Below are 19,126 nucleotides of genomic sequence, written 5' to 3' on the forward strand. Positions count from 1 at the left end.
TCTTAACTTCAGCGTGCAGTTGACATTTTGAAATATATAAATAACATTTTATAACTTTATTTTATTTATTTATTATTTTAATAAATTAAAATTTATTATTTTATTCTTTTATGTATCCAAATTAAAAATATATTTCATATTATTTCAAACAGTACAATTCTAAATATTGTATAAAAAAAAAAAAAGTAAAAAAAAATTATCCTTTAAAAATGCAAGGTTTTTCTGAATGCATTGCATCATGTGTCCAGGCTAAAAGCTTGACGGATAGCCCCAGTGTGCTTCAAAGCAGTGAATCATATAGTGTTTGAAGTCTGTTGCTGTCCCTCAGAGAGCTGACCGAGGGGCCATACCCTTCAAGTTGTCTTGTTTACATTGCATTGTTTCCTTTACTTTAGCCCTGAGGACAAAGATAACCTGTTAAATTCCTTTGAGTGATAGTATGTAGGACATGTCTCATCTGTAGACGTCCATCACTTGCATGAACTCTTACTACTTAAGTTACATTACCTAATGCCTCCTCTATGCTATGCTTATGATGTTGTTTAACCACCTTGAACTTTCCTAAGCTATGGCTACCTCTTATTAAACAATGTTAATGCACAAATTAGCCCCATTTTTTTACATTGCCTATATGTCTAAGAAAAATGGTCATTGGAAAGTTTATAAGCTTTTTTAAGCTTTTTATGTGCGTCAGAGGCTCCTCTCACATATAGTACTGTATGTGCCAAGCTTTATGAAGCTCTTAAAATAGCACAAGTGACAAATGTTAAAGATGCCACACTTTCCTTATCCAGTGTTAATCAACCCCCTCCTTCCTGACTCCTCCTTTATTTAACACGTCTGTTGGAGCCACTGCATCATCTTGAGAAACAACAGGCACTTGTCACATCTCTCCTACCCTTTGAGTAGTTCTGTAATGGACAGTTCCCTTGTCTGAAACGTGTTTGCTAGCTTTATTTCTATTTGCAACCATTATGAAAGGTAAGTCAACATCATGTTATCTACAGATTTTATTGGATTGTATTTTTTTTTACATGTATGTTAAGGGCCTGTTCTGACCTGTTTTAATAATTTCTCCTAGAAGTTATTGTTGAAGTTTGGGAGAATGACCTGCATTACATTTTATTTAGCTATTAATGTTCATAACTACATTAACCAGCACACCTAATCTTAACAAATGACAATTTATGTAGTGGTCTGCTAATGGCTATACAAATGGTTTTAGCAAGTTTTTTTACTCTTTAATTTGACTTTGTAAAGCACACACAGTTTACACCACTAGTGACAATGACAATTTAGTTTTAAAATAACACAATGTGGCAGATGTTTAATTTGCACATGTTCTTTATTCTATTTCAAGACTAATGGATTCAAAGCGACACACAAGATTTTGAGAGATGGGAGAGCTTCATTCCTCATCATGTCCTTTCTGTTCAAAGGAGAAAAAAGACAAAGAAAAAGACATATGTAAGATTAATTTATCTTATTAGAAAATATAATACATTTTGCCCATAAATGTAATTGTTTAAAATTATTTTCCATATTTCCTTGCAAAATTTGATTGCACAGTAGGAAAATGAATACATTTTAGTTTCCTTTGGAGTTAATGTTAATGACAGTATGCACCACACCTGCCAAGTCATTTAACATTTGTTTGAAAACAACCAATACTTGCCTTGGATCCTGTATCACGGCTCTTGGCTCTCAGCTTGTTGACCTGAGATTCAGCAATATCAGCCCTCTCCTCTGCCTCATCCAGCTCATGCTGTATCTTACGGAACTTGCCCAGATTTGCATTAGCCTGTTCCTCCTGTAAAAACATGAAGATATTTTCTCAAGCAATCCCATGCCAAGAAAATAAGCCACATTTTTGGTCACGTTTCTGATTAGGGTCTAATTCTCACTATTACTATTAACTACGACTTTTGCCTTAATAATCAAAATAATTAAAAATAGTAGTTAATGTTATCACCTTGGACTAAAACTAACTGAATTCGCTCACACGGGCTATAACTACTTCCTAATTTATTTATTTTGTGTAATTTTTGTACTTTGTTGGGAATTTTTTCCCACATTGTTACACTTGTGTTCCCGGTCATATCATATTATAATATGACGGCCTACCAAAAAAAGCGTATAAGTCTCTTGTTATGCTATATTATCACCAAATATTGGATTCAATCTTTTTGTCAACTTGTTTTCTTTCAATTAGGACAGGTTTTGTAATCCTTTTTGGAACTGATTGATTGTAGGCCTCATTGATCTGATCTTATGCACCTCAGTTTTGAAGTGAAAAGGGCAATATTTGTGGATAATTTTGTCAATATAAAAAAAAAGTATGAAATTGCACACTATCAATGACACTAGTGTGCTCTAATGTTTAACCCGGAAGTTTGTTTTGAAATTCTTTTATCTTGTACAAAATGGCACAAAGTCAAACTTGTGTAGTTCCCGGTCAAATATTAAATATGATGTTCGTCATGTTCACATATGGTCATGTGTGCAGGCGTCATTGATCTGAGGATAAAGTTCATCTCTGTTAAAAAGAAAGACTATAATACGTAAAATTGTGTGTGTGTGTGATTGTGTGTGGTAGCCTGAGTGTTGGTCCGAGGCCTTTATCTATGCAAGCGATCAATCAGTTTAAAAAATAAATACAAAACCTGTACTAACTGAAAGAAAACAAGTTGACAAAAAGATTGAACCCAATATTTGGTAATAATATTTCATAACGGGTGATTTACAAGCAATTTTTAAAAGGCCGGCCATTTTTGACCGGGAACACCAAAGGTGTTTCAACACAGCTTAAGGGTAAAGCATGATTAGATGCATACTTTTTTACTGAAAATATCTTAAACATACCGCCTCCTCAGCAGTTCTTTTGTAGGATTTGACCTTCAGCTGGAGTTTGTCCACCAGATCCTGAAGACGTGCCAGATTCTTACGGTCCTCCTCAGTCTGCATATAAAGTCAGGGTTGGAGGGTAACGGAAGACATGTAACGGCGTTACGTAATCAGGTAACTGTAATTCGTTACAGTTATGTCAAAAAAACAAAGTAATCAGATTACAGTTACATTTTTTACATTTTGTAAAAAACGGGAATGCTACCAGGATTACAATGGTTTCACTTAAAACTAAATAAATTAGTATTTTGACATTATAATGCTATATTGACAGCGTGGATCCCGGTTATATCCGTGGAGATATCCGTCAGGCTGGCCAAATAAAAAATAAATAACATTCTAATTAATAGCTTATGGGTTGCAGGTCGATGAGAAATAAATTATTAATGTGTTGATTTTTATAAAGACACGGAACTCTCATTTCACAGTAAAACACAACGAACGTGCGTTTTCAGTAAAGGGAAAAATATGCCTAGAGCATCTCCTAGTGGTCATTATATAAAACACAGAAAAAAAAGGAATAATTGCTTAATAACTTAATAGCTTTCTAAAAATATACACACGCTTAACACTGAGAATTAGAATAATTGAAATGTGATGATCCGGTGCGGATATCTAAATCAGAGAAAATCATGTTCGAGTCGGTAATGTTAAATTCGGTTGATGTTAGAACTGATCCGCGCATCTCTAATTGACAGCTGGTTCTGTTGCCAGTCATGACTCATGTGAGCCACCTACTGGTGCATGGCAATCATTGTCATAAATATTGCTTTTTTCTTTACGTTATTTACATATGTGACCTTGAAGGAATCCAAAAGTAATCAGATTACATTACATTATTTACTTTCACTTTGTGGTGCTTGGATTACGTTACTAAAAACCTTTTTTAATGAAGTTATTTTTTTAACTGCAATGGAATACATTTTTAAAGTAACCCTCCCAACTCTGTATATAGTCAGAGCATAAATTGACTTGACCACAATTTATGTTGTTTTATAAAATATTTGCATGAATAAAAAGACATTTTTTGTGCCAAAAAAAAAAAAGTGACCTGGTAGGTGAGCTCCTTGACGCGTCTCTCATATTTACGGACTCCTTTCACAGACTCGCTCGCCTTTCTCTGTTCTATCTCCACCTCATTTTCCAGCTCTCTGACCTAAGAGATGTGTAAAAGGGTTAGCTAATCAAACAAAAGTATTTAAATAACAGAAAAAAACAATAGACTTGTTTTCAAAAACTTACCCTGGCCTCCAGTTTCTGGACCTGCTTCTTGCCTCCCTTCATGGCGATCTGCTCAGCCTCATCCAGACGGTGCTGCAGGTCCTTGATGGTCTGCTCCATGTTCTTCTTCATGCGCTCCAGATGAGCACTGGTGTCCTGCTCCTTCTTCAGCTCCTCTGCCATCATGGCAGCATCAGTGATGGCCTTCTTGGCTTTTTCCTCAGCATTCCTGCACTCCTGCACTGCCTCCTCAACCTCAGTCTGAAGCTGAGTATTATCTCCCTCCAGCTTCTTCTTCTGATTCAGCAGGCTGGTATTCTGAACAATGTTGACATTCATGTAGTCTCTTGTTGATATTGATACTAAGAATGGGTTTAAAGGTTTTATTCATCTAATACAGATGTGTCATACCTGAGAATGCAGGAGCTGAACTCTCTCACTGACATCCAGCAGTTCCTGCTCAGCCAATTTCCTTCCTCTCTCAGTTTGTTCCACCATGGATCTCAGCTCATCCAGTTCAGCCTGCAGCAGATTGTTGCGTCTCTCCACAATGGCGATGTTCTCTTTGAAATCATCATTAGCACGAAGAGCATCATCTAGTTGCAGTTGGGCATCCTGTAAAGTACAAATTTTACAAATGAAAAGACTGAAGAACTATGTTCACCTAATCATTATAACATCTTGATTTGAAGATTCGTCATACTTTGAGATGTCCATGAAGACCCTTGAGTTGCTTCTGGGCTTCTGATGCCTGTCTGTTAGCCTGGCTGAGCTGAATCTCCATCTCATTGAGGTCTCCCTCCATCTTCTTCTTCAGCCTGAGAGCTTCATTCCTGCTGCGAGTCTCTGATTCCAGTGAGCTTTGCAGGGTATCCACCATTCTCTGCTGGTTCCTCTTGGTCTGCTCCATCTCTTCATCTTTCTCAGCCAGCTTACGTTCAATATCAGCTTTGACCTGATTGAACTCCAGCTGAGTTCTAAGAATCTTTCCTTCCTCATGTTCAAGGGAGCCCTGACAGATCAATGAATATAGTTATTTAAAAACATGTTCACTTCTATTAACATACCCTTATTTTAATCTTTTGAATAAATACGCATATAACACAAAAAAATATCAACAATTAGATATTAAGGTATACCTCAGCCTCCTCCAAAGCAGTTTGAATTTCAGTTTTCTCCTGCTCCAACTGCTTACGAATTTTCTCTAGCTCATGAATGTTCTTTCCACTCTCGCCAATTTGTTCAGTGAGATCAGAAATCTCCTCTGTTTAGTAGGCAAGGTAGTAATGGTTAATACAAGTTAAGATTTTTGTGATATTGATTTGAAGGAAAATATAAAGAAGGTGTGCACAATCAAAACCCAAATTGTGCTCAGGTGTGGGACAAAAAGACAACAATAAATTAACAAAGTGTGTTGTGCCTGATGATTAATACATTTTTGGAGCTGTAATTTCAGTGTGCAAACAATTATTTTTTTTGTTTATTTAAAGTTTATGAAATTTATGTGAATGCCCAGATGACTAATAAATCAATGGCACCTTGGAGGTTCTTGTTTTCTCTCTTCATAGTTTCCAAATGATCCAGAGACTCCTCATAAGAGTTCTTCAGTTTGAATAGTTCAGTACTCAGAGATCTGGCTTCCTTCTGGGAGCTTTCCAACTCACTCTGAGACTCCTCATATTTCTGCTTCCATTCAGCTAGGACCTGTTGATAGAATCAGACTTTGATCAGTTACCATTGGAGCTGAATGAACACAAAGATTATTTATCTGTAAGGGTTTTATGCATTCACCTTGTCAAAGTTTCTTTGCTTCTTGTCCAGAGCAGCAGCAGCAGCATTGGATCTCTCCACATCCACCATGAGATCTTCAATCTCATTCTGCAGCCTGTGCTTGGTCTTCTCCAGAGAGGAGCATTTAGCATTAACAGCTTCCACAGCTTCTTCTGCATCTTGCAGACGCTGAGCAAGTTTCTTCCTACAAATATTACACAGAAGCATTACTTTACGTTTTTGTTTTTGTTTTTTTTACATATTTGTTTTTTAAGATTGTATGTTTTTCCTGTTTCTTACTTTGCTTCCTCCAGCTCCTCAGTCCTCTGGATGGCATCAGTTTCATACTTGGTTCTCCACTGAGCCACTTCAGAGTTTGCCTTGGACATACCACGCTGTAGCTCAGCCTTGGCTTCTTGCTCCTCCTCATATTGCTCCCTCAGCAGATCAGCATCATGACGAGCAGACTGAACTGCATGGGCCAGGGCATTCTTAGCCTATGAGGATTAGGAATTTCCTGTTAACAATATACATTGGAATGCAAAGGACAGTTGATAATAAATCCTTTAAAAAATATTCTATACCTTGATTTCCTCCTCTAATTGTCTCTTGAGGTCCTCAATCTGCTGGGTGTAGGACTGCTTGCCTCTTGTTAGCTGAGAGACCAAGGAATCCTTTTCTTCTAGCTGTCTAGAAAGCTCCCCTAGATAGAAGTATAACCATTACATTACAAAAAGCTGTGTGTGATCTTGGGCATTTGTCTAACAATACACAAGATGAAGTATTTCCTTATCAGAGTACATACCATTCTCAGTTTGTAGCTTAGCTTTTTGCATTGTGAAGTCATTGATGCTGCGTTGTCCTTCTTCGTATTTTGTTCTGTATTCAGACATCTGGTCCTCAAGGGTCCTGCACATTTTCTCCAAGTTTGCCTGTATAGATTTTAAATGTAAAAGAAACAAGTTAAAGACACACAGTGAATGAATAAACAGTTATAGCATTATTCTTAAGAACACCTGAAGTGAGGAAAAGCAATTAAAAATTATAATATGGAAACAAGAATTCATCACCTTTGCCTTTGCAAGCTGCTCCATATTGGAGACTACATCATCCAGTTCCAGTCTGAGTTCACTCTTCTCTTTCTCCAGCTTCTGCTTCACTCTCTGGAGGTTGTCAATCTGCTCTCCCAGATCAGCCACACTGTCTGCATGTTTCTTCCTCAGTGTAGCAGCAGTGGCCTCATGTTGCAGAGTGGACTCTTCAAGGTCTCTGCGCAGTTTCTGGAACTCAGCTTCACGTTTCTTGTTCATCTCAATCTGGGCAGCAGTGGCTCCACCAGCCTCCTCCAACCTCTCACTGATCTCCTCCAGTTCTCTGGACAGATCAGCTCTCTGTTTCTCAACTTTAGCACGGGCTGCTCTCTCAGCCTCCAGCTCTTCCTCAAGCTCTTCAATTCGGGCCTGGTAATGTGAAGGAACATCAAAGTTAAAGCTAGAATTCCTAATTGTCTACATTTTTAAGAATCATAAATTTTACCTGCAGCTCCTTCAGTTTCTTCTGGAGTTGGCCTGCCATTGTCTGCTCATCTTCAATCCTGCTACTGAGCTGGCTGATCTCAAAATCCTTCCTGTGTTGCAGAACATATTTGATTACCACTATTAATAAGGATTCAGATTGTGAGCTGTATTCTTGAATAATTATTTCACCCTCTGGAAAACACACTTTTTAATCCTCTCTTCCATTTGTTGTTTGTCATTTTCCAGGTCCATCACGCTCTCTTGGGTCAACTTTAAGTCTCCCTCGAGCTTCCTCTTTGCCCTCTCCAGATCCATACGAATCTTCTTTTCCTGTTCCAGGGAACCCTCAAGCTGGAAGGACAATATTTTGTTCAGCATTGTAAATGTCACCTTTTTCATCTTCAACAGAAGAGTCAACAAACCACTCACATCATCCACTTGTTGCTCCAGCTTGGCTTTGGCTTTGGTGAGTGTGTTGACTTTGTCTTCCTCACTCTGCAGGTCATCCAGCGTTTGCTGATGGGCCTCCTGAAGAGCTTTCTTCTCCTTGGTCAGCTTAGCGATGATCTCATCCAAAGCTGCCATCTCTTCTGTCAGGTTTTTAACCTGTAGAAAGGTGTCATTGTATCAAGAAGCTCTTAACACACCTTTTTTGTACCATTAACTTGCTCAGTGTTGAAAACTGACCTTGTTCTCAGTGGCATGTTTCTCTTTCTCCACTTTGGCCAGAGTGAGCTCAAGATCATCAATGTCCTTCTTGAGCTCAGAACATTCATCCTCCAGCTTTCGTTTCTTTGCAGTCAGCTCAGAATTCATCTCCTCTTCATCCTCCAGTCTCTCAGTCAGCTCTTTGAGTTTGGCCTCAAGCTGGATCTTATTCTTGATCAGACCTTCACATCTCTCCTCAGCATCACAAAGATTATCTTGCTCCTGTTTACAGGTACAAAAAATGATGTATATTTATTTTAATGTCTTTGTATAATTAAATCATAAGTATAGTTGCTATTTAGTCATGAATTCATAAAATCGTAAACTTACAGTTTGGACTTGGAGGTGCAGGTCATTCTTCTCTTGGAGAAGAGAAACCATCTTTTCCTCAAGCTCCTTTCTGCGGGCTTCAGATTTGGCATAAGCCTCCTTCAACTTCAGGAATTCTTCCTTCATGTTGGCCATCTCTTTCTCCGCCTCAGCAGATCTCAGCAGTGGTTTGATTTTGAAGTAGAGCTTCATCCAGGGCCAATTCTTGACACCCATGAAGGCACGTACATTCCACTGGATCACAAGCAAGGCATCTCTGTAATGTGACACAAAAATAAATTCATATATTTCATATAAAATGCACTAGAGGAATTATTGTGGAATTTAATAGCCTAAAGCTTGCGATCAACAACCTACCTGCGATCAACAATTTTTTGGAACTCAATTCTTGCAAGATGACCACGAGCTCTAGCCTGAATATTTGTGATGATGAGAGCAAGACGATCATCTCGCATCTCTTCAAGAGTACCCAGTAGACCAGCCTTGAAGAACACCTTAGGGAGTCAAAAGGGTCTCTTATTTAGCCTTACATTGCACAAGATATCATTGCATGCACATGTTTTTGTATTTGAACTTTTATAACCTGAATTAGATCATTTATTAGGGTACCTTTGTATGTCCAAATCTGTACTGGTTGTGGTCGATATCCAAAGAGCCTAATAATTTCTCAGCTCCTTTCCTGCTGTCAATGAACTGACCATCTGGGATGGCAGCAGGGTTAAGGATACGGTATCTGTTGTTGAATAAAGTGGAAAACCATTTTAATTTTGTTATTGAAAATAATAATATGGCATTAAAAACAATCATGTACTGTAAAACAAAGGGGTCAAGAAATGGCTCAAATTCGCATAAAAGACTTTTTGTGTGAACCATTATTTCCAGCAATTTGTTCAAAGACCTAAGTAAATCACAAAACCAACTGGAAAAAAAACATTCTGAATGGGAATTAATACCCAATATGAATATTTGCAAATATATCTACTCTGGTTGCATAATTTGTGGACGTTTTTGACCCAAGTGTGACTTTGATGTCTTGACTTTTGATGTATTCATAAATGAATGTACCTCTGCTTGAAATCTCCATACAGGATCCTGTTGGGGAATCCCTTTCTGCAGATCCTGATGCCCTCCAGCACACCGTTACAGCGCAGCTGGTGCATGACCAGAGGATTCTCCATCGCCCCAGGAGTCTTAGTCTCATTGGGGATGATGCAGCGCACAAAGTGAGGGTGAGTTGACCTTAAGTTGGTCATCAGCTTGTTCAGGTTCTCCTGTGGATAGACATTATCCATGACTCTGACCATATATGTATTATAGGTTATGCTATTTAAAGAAATTAAGAAACCAAGCTATATTAAATAAAATTTTCATTATGAATCACTATGAAAGTGATACTATGATATATGTTACCCTGTGGAGGGCAGACACTGTCTGAAAAGAAGAGCCCTTTTTCTTCTTCTCCTTTGCTTTGCCGCCGCCACCTCCCTCTGCTGTTGTTGAAAGAAAAAAAAAGTTCTTAAAATGAACCTTGCCATCCTTATTTGTCTCAATAGCCACTTTCCACCATCAGGCCAAACCGTTCTCATTGCTTAACCGTTTAGGACCTGCAAGGTTACAAGCAGGAGCTTAGCCAAACATGCTGATAATTCCGGGTTGAGAATGGTTTGTAAGTGTGCTGTGTTGAACCATGCTCAAGTGGAAATATAATTGGAACCATTCCTTACCGTTCTCAGAACCATTTGGCCCAACAGTGGAAAAGTGGCTTATGATTTCCCCCCCTTAGACACACCTGAGTCAGCACCAGAATAATTAGCAAACAACTGAGACAACATTTTCATGGTGGACTTCTGATAGAGGCCAACAACAGTCTCATTAAGAGGATCCTTGTTCTTCACCAGCCAGTTCATGATGTTGTAGTCCACAGTGCCAGCGTAGTGAACCAGGGAGAAATGGGCCTCTGGTTTACCCTTGACAATCCTGGGCTTTTGGAAGTTGTTTGATTTCCCCAAATGGTTGTCATAAAGCTTAGCTTTAAATGTTGCATCACTGGCTTTGGGGAACATGCACTCCTCTTCAAGGATGGACATGATACCCATTGGCTAGCAAAGAAAAGATTGAAGGGTTACAAATTAGCTGAGCAGTATTGATCCAATACCTGAGATTGCTCAAATTTAAAAACTCACCTTTTCAATTAGATCAATACAAGCCTGCAAATCCATGCCGAAGTCAATAAACTCCCACTCAATGCCCTCCTTCTTGTATTCCTCTTGCTCCAGCACAAACATGTGGTGGTTGAAGAACTGCTGCAACTTCTCATTAGTGAAGTTGATGCACATCTGCTCAAAGGTGTTGAACTAGAACAGATTAACAGTGTTGTCAACATGGGTAGGAAACAGAGAACCACAGAATGATAAATTTTAGAGTAATTTTTTATGTAATGTTGGAAGTCACAATATACACAAATCTGTTTGTATAAAATGTATTTCTGTTTAATCTAAAATCTGACTAACTAAACTTTTAGCACATATACACAATTTAAAATTAACAAAACTGACTTTCTATTCTGGAATAATGGACCAAAAATATTAATAGCATGTCTTATTTAAACAAACATATACAGTACAAATCTTTGACCAATAATATGGTTTCTATGAGATCGTCACGTCCCCCTAATGCCATCAGTCACAAATAGCAAAGTGATGTAAACTAAAGATTATAAGCTACTTAAAAAAAGATTATTTCTCTACCAAACCATTTCATGGGTATTTAACTATGCATTACAATGATGTCAGTGTCCATACATTTAGTACATTTTGGGTATCAATTTTGATAATGTACAATTTCAGGCAATATTTATCGCCATACAAATGGGCCCAGTGAAATTAAACTTTGAAGACTACACTGCACATGTTGAGCAACCAGGAAACCTTTCTCAATGGTGACAGCTGAATTGTGTCTAGATCCAAAAAAGTGACTTATAGGAACAACATCAAGTACTTACATCAAAGATCTCAAATCCAGCAATGTCCAGCACACCAATGAAGTACTGGCGAGGTTGTTTGGTGTCCAGGGATTGGTTGATTCTCACAACCATCCAAAGGAACATTTTCTCGTACACTGATTTGGAAAGAGCGCCAACAGCATAGTACACCTGTCATATAGACATTAAAATGTTACAGAATAATGTGTTTTTATGGTTATGTGAACAGTATGTTATGAAGGGTTGTTAATCATGAAGTAGTCTCCACCTGCTGGACACTCTGTCCCTTGGTGACCCACTCATTTCCTACTTTGACTCTTGGGTGGCACAGAGCCTTGATGAGATCAGCAGAGTTCAGGCCCATCAGATAAGCTGCTTTATCAGCATCTGTCGTCAATAAAAGAAGATGGTTGATGGTAATGAATCTTCTATTAACCAATGCAATATGTCAGCATTTTGTCCCAATACTGACCCTCAGTCCCATCAGACTCGGCCTGTTCCTCTCTTTGCTTCTGCTTGAACCTCATGTTGCCAAAGTGCATGACGGAACCAGTCAGCTTGTAGATGCTGTTCTTCTCCTCTTGGGTGAAGCCCAACACATCGAACGCTTCCTAAAGCAAATATCATTAATTTAACATGATAAATGCCTCCTATTCTACTTTCTTGTATTTTCAGTAAAAATTCATCTTTAGAAGGTAAAATCAAAATGTATTAATGGTAATTTGTAGCTATTTCAGGTAACACACGTCAGTAGCCATCAGCTCGTCAGCATCAACAATAGAAGCCACTTGTGTCTCTCCTTGAGAGATGAAGGCGTAATCATAAGGGTTTGCTGTGATCAGCAGCATCTCTGAGAGAAAGGACACAGAGCACTTAGACGTCATGTTGTAATGCATTTTCAAACAAAATTATAGATGTTTGGTTGTAACATTTTTTGCCCACCTAAAAGTTCTGGTTTCTTCTGAGACAGGATCTGGTAGAAGATGTGGTAGTCTCTCTCAGCCTTGAGCTGGAAAGTCACACGAGACTTCTCCAAAAGGTCTGTTCATAGAATTCACAAAATAAGCATTATATCTAAATGTGGACATTCCATAGACTTTATTTTGTTTTGATATACAGCTAATGATAAATGCTGTAAACTATTTTAAAAATAAAATTATAATAATTATTATTAAATATCTGGATTGGATTATGTTGCCCATGCATTTTTGCAATTTGAAAGATCAAAATATTAATTGGCTTTCAGCTAACCCTAACAGAACAATTGCTGCATTTTTAGAATAATTTTTTTTTTATTGTTTTTACAAATAAATACGTTCCTAGATGTCTCAGATTTAACTCCCTTCTTGGTAAAAATTTGTCACTAAAATATGCTAATCCCTGAAGTAGGTACACACACAAATCGCTAAGTACTGTATGTGCCTTAAAAGACAAACCAGTAAATAATCAAAGATTTTTCTTACAAGTCTCAATGTCCGCAGATGCTAGCTTGCCACTGGCAGCAAAATGGATTCGGATGAACTTGCCCTGTTCGAAAAGAGGATATTGTCTTTAAATACTGTGGAAAAAAATCTACAAAAGATGATTATTTGTAACTTATCATTGTCCACTCACAAAGCGAGAAGAGTTGTCATTCCTGATGGTCTTGGCATTTCCAAAGGCTTCAAGAGCAGGATTACACTGGATGATTTGATCCTCCAGAGTACCCTAGAAAACACAATATTAGAAATTAGTGCATTGTGAATGACAAATAAAACAAAATGACACCCCAATACATTTTTGTTTGAATTCAGATCTCATCCGTTTACCTTCTTTTCAGTGGTTTCCTTCTTTGTAGGACTAGCAGCAATGCTGGCAAAGTACTGAATGACTCTCTTTGTGTTCACAGTCTTTCCAGCACCAGATTCTCCACTATCAACACAAAACGTCTTAGACAGAGCATATATACATTGTCTTATCAACCTTATTGAGACTTTGCAGCCAATTAAAAAGCATATATTCTTACGTGATAAGAATTGACTGGTTTTCTCTGTCTGCAAAAAACAATGTTTTGTTAGAAAATGGATCTCATGGATATTGGTTACTTATTCGTCCAGCAAGGTAATATAAATGCATTATATTTGGAAACAATTTATACAATAATTGTAAACTATTTAGAATATGCTGAGTAGACGCACCTGACAGCATGTACTGATATCCATTGTCAGAGATGGAGAAGATGTGTGGAGGAGCTTCACTCCTCTTCTTTCCTCTATAGGCAACAACGACTTCCTGGTTGTACACTGGCAGCCACTTGTAGGGGTTCACAGTGACACAGAAGAGCCCAGAGTAGGTCTGTAAGAGATTCACAGAAGGTTTAGATCTACTCATCCACGATAAAGAGAACGTGTGAGTGTTTTAAGACTCAACTCACATAGATCATCCAGGCTGCGTAACGCTCTTTGAGGTTAAACAGCACAGCGGGCTCGTGCAGGAAGGTGAACATCGCCATGTCCTCAATTTTATCAAACTTTGGCGGGTTCTGGGGGTGAACATCAATCTCCTTCACAGTTACTGTCTGTGGGAACATGAGATTTTTGACACAGTCAGAATCTATGCACATTCATGTATGTGCTCCATCGAGATTGTTTTCATTTGTTTATTTAGCAGATTATTTTATCCAAAGTAACTTGCAAGTGAGAATAATAGTTACATCATTAAAATGCATTAGATGGTGAGGCAATAAAAAAAAACTCAGACAATGGTGTATTTAAATCAAAATATTTAAATGCATAATTTCAGAAAATGTGACATTATTATTTTTATATAAATTATGTATTGTTATAATTTATTATTATCATTTTCCATTTGTAATTATTCAACTGCATAAGTTATTCCAAACACAATCAGCCCTTATTTTAAACTTAACACTGCGAGTTCAAAACTAGTCTCTCACTTAGCAAAATTTATTAAACAACTGTAAGTTACAGCAATAGTTAAGAACCATCTGATTAATCACAATGCCACTGCTTACACTTATTAAAACTTACCGTTCCCTTTGAAGTCTCACAGGTGACTTTATCACCATCTCGACTGATAATAGATGCCTTGAGATACTCCTCTTCAGCATCAGGAACAAAACATTCCTTCTTCATGTCAAAGGGGCGCGTTTGGGCCTCCAGTCGCTCCTTGTCTGATTTCCTGAGATACGAAGCAGCAGCTCCAAACTCCGCCATCTGAGCATCCCCCATTTTTCACCTTTCTGTTGGATTTCACATAAATTTTATTTGACACAATAGTAATGTATAAAGTGACATGATTAATACACATTCTGTTTTCAAATTATTTTAAGTGAATGAACATTACCCTGTTAAGTAAGATTAAAATGTACTCACTTTTGCTGTTCTGTTCTTCAGAGACTGATGGTTCAAAGCTCTAGTTTCACACAAAAGAAAGAAAATTATGTCAACATTGTCTCCTTTCTGTCACAAAGTCAAGTGATACTACAATTAGTAAAGAACTCTTTGACTTTGACTTCAAAGTTAATTTCTAATATGTGTATAAATCAGTGTGTCTTCCAACTTACCGCTCAAATAGAAAGATAACGATGACACAATTGAAAACATGTTGTCTCCTTTTATAATGCAATTGTTACTCTAAATATGGTTGTTGGCATCACTCAAAGCTTCCAGCTCGCTCAGTTTGGTCTGGAAGGATGGGTTGGGTATGCTGGGTAGAGGTGGGGGGCAGTTTATTGTGGCATGGAATATCTTTCCTGTCAGGCTCAGAGTTAATAATGGTTATTGAGTATCAAAAATGGATGTTAGAAACATATTCAAATATCACATAAATCAGAAATATTTTACCCACCCACTGTATGCCTAAAACACATTAAAGAATTGAATAAGATAGAAAATCAGTGCAGATTAACAATTCTTATCACAAAACAAATTAAATTGAAAATAACACATAAAACACCTTACTGTGTCAAATACTGATCACTACAACATCAGAGTTTGAGTTTAACAGTGATTCTGAAAAACAGTATTTACCTTAAAACTTAATTGGTAACTCAGTAAATAATTACTGTGAAATGTCCATAACATACAATGAAAGCATATTCTGTGTACTGTTTTTGAAACCTTTATCAGATTACAAAATATAAGTAAATGGCCAGGACTAACTCAGTATAAAATGTATCTTGCAAAAGGTTCTGTCTCTTGTATAGCGGTTCATCATGGACACTTCCACTAGAGGCCTCACTTGATTAACAGTTATTGAATGGACCTGGACAAGGTCAATGTCTAGCTGGTGTGAATATTTCAGTTTGTCCTGTACCAGTAATGGAGGATTTGTCTTCTTCCCTGTATACTTGAGCATAGAGATATCCCTGTGACATTCCTATTGAGTGCCTCTTCTTGATTGAGAGGAACAGCTTGCATGATCTACCCGAGTAAATCCATGAATGGAGAGCGAGTGAACTTTCTGAACTTTTCTGCTCACTGCTCCTATATTTATATATGTATAAACGATTTGATACAGATCAAATTGCAGAGCAGCTTGACAGTATATCACCATTGTAACCTCAAGACCTTGCAAGCTGATAAGTTGGGGTCAAGACATTCAGGCGAACAAGAAGTGTGTGATGAGTGCTAATATCTTGTCACTTCACACATGCTGCCATAGAGTGTAATTAATATGAAGGGTGAGAATTATGAAACCCACTGAAGGCACCTCCTAAGATGTGAGATTCTTTAACCCTCTGGGGACCAAAAACGCGCCGGCGCGTTTTGCTCGTTTTTTTTTTTAGCAATGAAAAATAAACACAAAATGCTCTGTTAATTTTGATCTTTAGTTTTCGTGTTATACATCAATCGATCCTGTTCAGTTTCTATTTTTTTTCTGTATACTCAAAATAAAAATAAAGTGTTTTGCTTTTTGACAAATAAAGAAACTTTAACATGATGCGATTTCTGCCTTCTCTCTATCCGTAAACTCCCATTTGAAACGCGTTCGAAAATGATCTATAACTCCGCGAAAATTCAGTCAAACAGGCAAACAGACCCACGGGCATAAAGCTTGAGATCGCATCTGTTAAATGAAGTCATTTATATAAAAAACAAATATTATCAGCTTCTGTAATCTGTATAAAAAGAGAGCGACTCCAGTCGACCTCATTACGAGCTAATTCACAGTAATGTGACACGCCCACGGAGAGCGCGTGCTATTCAAACGCAAATTCTGAGAACTATTGAAGATCTGTGAAACGCCCACATCAGCTGTAAACAAAGCGCGTCGCGATCGAGTGAGGCATAATATAGCCTACCTTATGGAGAAAAGATTCCTCAGAACAGTGCTGATATGAGGAACAATATATCCTGATATGAGGAGCAGATCCCGCTGAGGAGTGAGGTAGGCTGTTTTCTTTTCTCACGTGTGGAATAACGTTATGGAATAACGTTAGTGTAGGCCTATGCAAACCGCAAAAAGATGAATCGCATTTCTATAATATGACTCGCCTTTCTGTGAGATGAATGAAGGGTACATATTTGTAAAGACTGTTTAGCCTAAATATAAATCGCGCGTCTGTGTGTGAAAGAATAAACTGCTTTGCTATAGCCTACTGAGATGAGTAAAAATCGACTGGAATATGTTGAAATAAAATGTATTTGTACAAGCAACGTATTAAACTGCAAATTAGCATTTATATGCCCTAATATTTCATAAAAACAACGCTACAGTCAGTCACTTGTTGACTAGATTTGGGTACAGTTTTTAGGCTACTGTAAAATATACTGCCACATAAAATAAGCTTTTGTTTAGCAATTTCTGCTCATATCTAACGTTTTATATATATATATATATATATATATATATATATATATATATATATATATATATATATATATATATATATTTGTCAAAAATAAAGTCATAGACTAAGATGTTAGATGTTCCAATGCGGCTATATTCAAACTAATGAATACATATGATAAAATGTAGGCCTATAATCTTTTTTCTTTTTCTTTTTTACAAAGAAAGAGTACACTTGAAATATTGTTGAAATTGTAATTATTGTTGTAATTGTAACATTTTTAATAAAATAGCAAAACATATTTACAAGAGAGATGTAAGCAAAATCTTAAATGGTCAATATAAGTCTTCTTCTAAATACATCCTTTGTCCTTGTATTGTGGCTCAGTCAGTGTCACACCTGAAAGGATGGCTCATTAGGCAGAGTCATTATGCAGAGTGGGTGTGAACTACTCCTCCCCCTCGCATATTGGCTTTCCAAGCAAAACCTGTTTTACACCATTTAAATCAATGTATTTTTTTTTGTGAACGATAAAGCAAGACTATTTTCATATAATTTTGAAGCTAGAACTCAAAGGGACCACATCCATTGGTCAAAAGTCTTGTGGACACATATTTAATATGTGTTTTGTGGTCTTAATTCAGCAACTTTCATTTTTATTTTTTCCAATAACCACGCATAAACATTATTCTCTTAAAAATACAAACATCTACATACAAGTTGCTTGCATATTATGGTAGCCCTGTTTGTGCTATATAGAGTGAATTTACACCTTTGTCATTAACATGTTTATAAATAACTGAAAAAAGCACAAATGTCAAGGAATGTCAGAACTTCTCAAGGGCCCCAAAAACACCTTGGTCCCCAGAGGGTTAAGGGTTTATAAATGGTCACAGTTGTTTATTTTTAAGGCTACTGTAAATGCAAAGACTGAAAAAATACTGTTTTTGGATATTACCTAAAAAATATGTTGTGTATTGAATCTAAAATTCTAATTCTTAGGATATAAAGCATTTAAAAAGTATGAAGTCATTTGGTTTATATTCATGAAGTGGATTTGACCTTTGGACAATTGACTAAACCTGTTAGTGGCAATCAAACAACAAAAGACATACCTTTACCTCTGCTTCTGTGACACTTATTTTTCTTTCTGTTTGCCCTTGAGTGTAAAGATAACGGTGTGAAATTCTTCCTGAGTGCTTCTGCCCTATTGAGGACAGCTCGGCCCACATGTTGAAATCTGGAGTGAAGCAGGTGCTGTTTTTGTAGAGGGCCCCATGCACATAAAAAAGAGCATCTAGTTATAGATGTTGGCACACTTGTTGGCTGCATTGTCTTAACTGTAGTTACATAGCCAACAGAGGGAGAACAATGTAGTGCTGGTCAGAAGGTGGATTTTATTTTTAGCTTTCTTTTATACAGATTAACTAGCTTTAAAATGTCAGGGGTTTTTTTCTTACTCTTTTTGTTACATCTAGGAAATGTCTGTAAATTAGCATTTATGGTAATATAGGATAGTTTAAATTGTCCACATATTCAGAGACATGTTCTCCACTTTCAATTAATAGATAGAACATTTGTCCTCAAATGGCAAAGTTAAAGATTTTGCAGATAACCAGTCATGTTTGCTTCACCTTGTTTCCACCATCACAGTAAAAACTGTCAGCAAGAGATTCAGCTGTTAAGGCCTTTTTATAACATAAATCCTATATGGTATAATTTAAAGCGACAGCATAGTTGGTTTCCTCACCTTCACCTCTCCATTCTCAGCTGTTAAGTGTTGACTCTACCTTCAATCCTCTGTTCATCATTTATCTGCTCATTACCTTGATCCCATCTACAATTTTTCTGTTTTTTCAGATGCAAGGAACCTCAGAGCTCCTCTTTTTACGGTAAGAAATG

The 19,126-nt window shown here is 37.2% G+C and overlaps 1 protein-coding gene across 1 annotated transcript in view; it reads right to left on the minus strand.

Annotated features, from left to right (window-relative positions):
* LOC307153703 (uncharacterized protein) overlaps nt 1-15,009 on the minus strand; it is a 39,720-nt gene extending 24,711 nt beyond the window's left edge. Inside the window, 39 exon segments of the mRNA XM_079863329.1 lie at nt 1,412-1,429; nt 1,676-1,810; nt 2,863-2,958; nt 3,956-4,060; nt 4,147-4,443; nt 4,537-4,740; nt 4,829-5,137; nt 5,265-5,389; nt 5,664-5,829; nt 5,917-6,100; nt 6,196-6,392; nt 6,480-6,598; nt 6,701-6,827; nt 6,966-7,355; nt 7,432-7,522; nt 7,618-7,763; nt 7,842-8,018; nt 8,100-8,342; nt 8,451-8,706; nt 8,808-8,944; nt 9,060-9,183; nt 9,516-9,721; nt 9,861-9,940; nt 10,240-10,549; nt 10,634-10,804; nt 11,452-11,601; nt 11,699-11,817; nt 11,903-12,041; nt 12,177-12,280; nt 12,373-12,471; nt 12,894-12,957; nt 13,045-13,138; nt 13,140-13,159; nt 13,162-13,247; nt 13,250-13,341; nt 13,436-13,463; nt 13,608-13,764; nt 13,844-13,987; nt 14,460-15,009. Coding sequence (XP_079719455.1) covers nt 1,412-1,429; nt 1,676-1,810; nt 2,863-2,958; nt 3,956-4,060; nt 4,147-4,443; nt 4,537-4,740; nt 4,829-5,137; nt 5,265-5,389; nt 5,664-5,829; nt 5,917-6,100; nt 6,196-6,392; nt 6,480-6,598; nt 6,701-6,827; nt 6,966-7,355; nt 7,432-7,522; nt 7,618-7,763; nt 7,842-8,018; nt 8,100-8,342; nt 8,451-8,706; nt 8,808-8,944; nt 9,060-9,183; nt 9,516-9,721; nt 9,861-9,940; nt 10,240-10,549; nt 10,634-10,804; nt 11,452-11,601; nt 11,699-11,817; nt 11,903-12,041; nt 12,177-12,280; nt 12,373-12,471; nt 12,894-12,957; nt 13,045-13,138; nt 13,140-13,159; nt 13,162-13,247; nt 13,250-13,341; nt 13,436-13,463; nt 13,608-13,764; nt 13,844-13,987; nt 14,460-14,660 — 5,910 coding nt within the window. The 5' untranslated portion in view covers nt 14,661-15,009.
* Nucleotides 15,010-19,126: the final 4,117 nt, after the last annotated feature.

Source organism: Squalius cephalus (genome assembly GCF_949319135.1).
Source record: "Squalius cephalus genome assembly, chromosome: 25".
NCBI lineage: Eukaryota > Metazoa > Chordata > Actinopteri > Cypriniformes > Leuciscidae > Squalius > Squalius cephalus.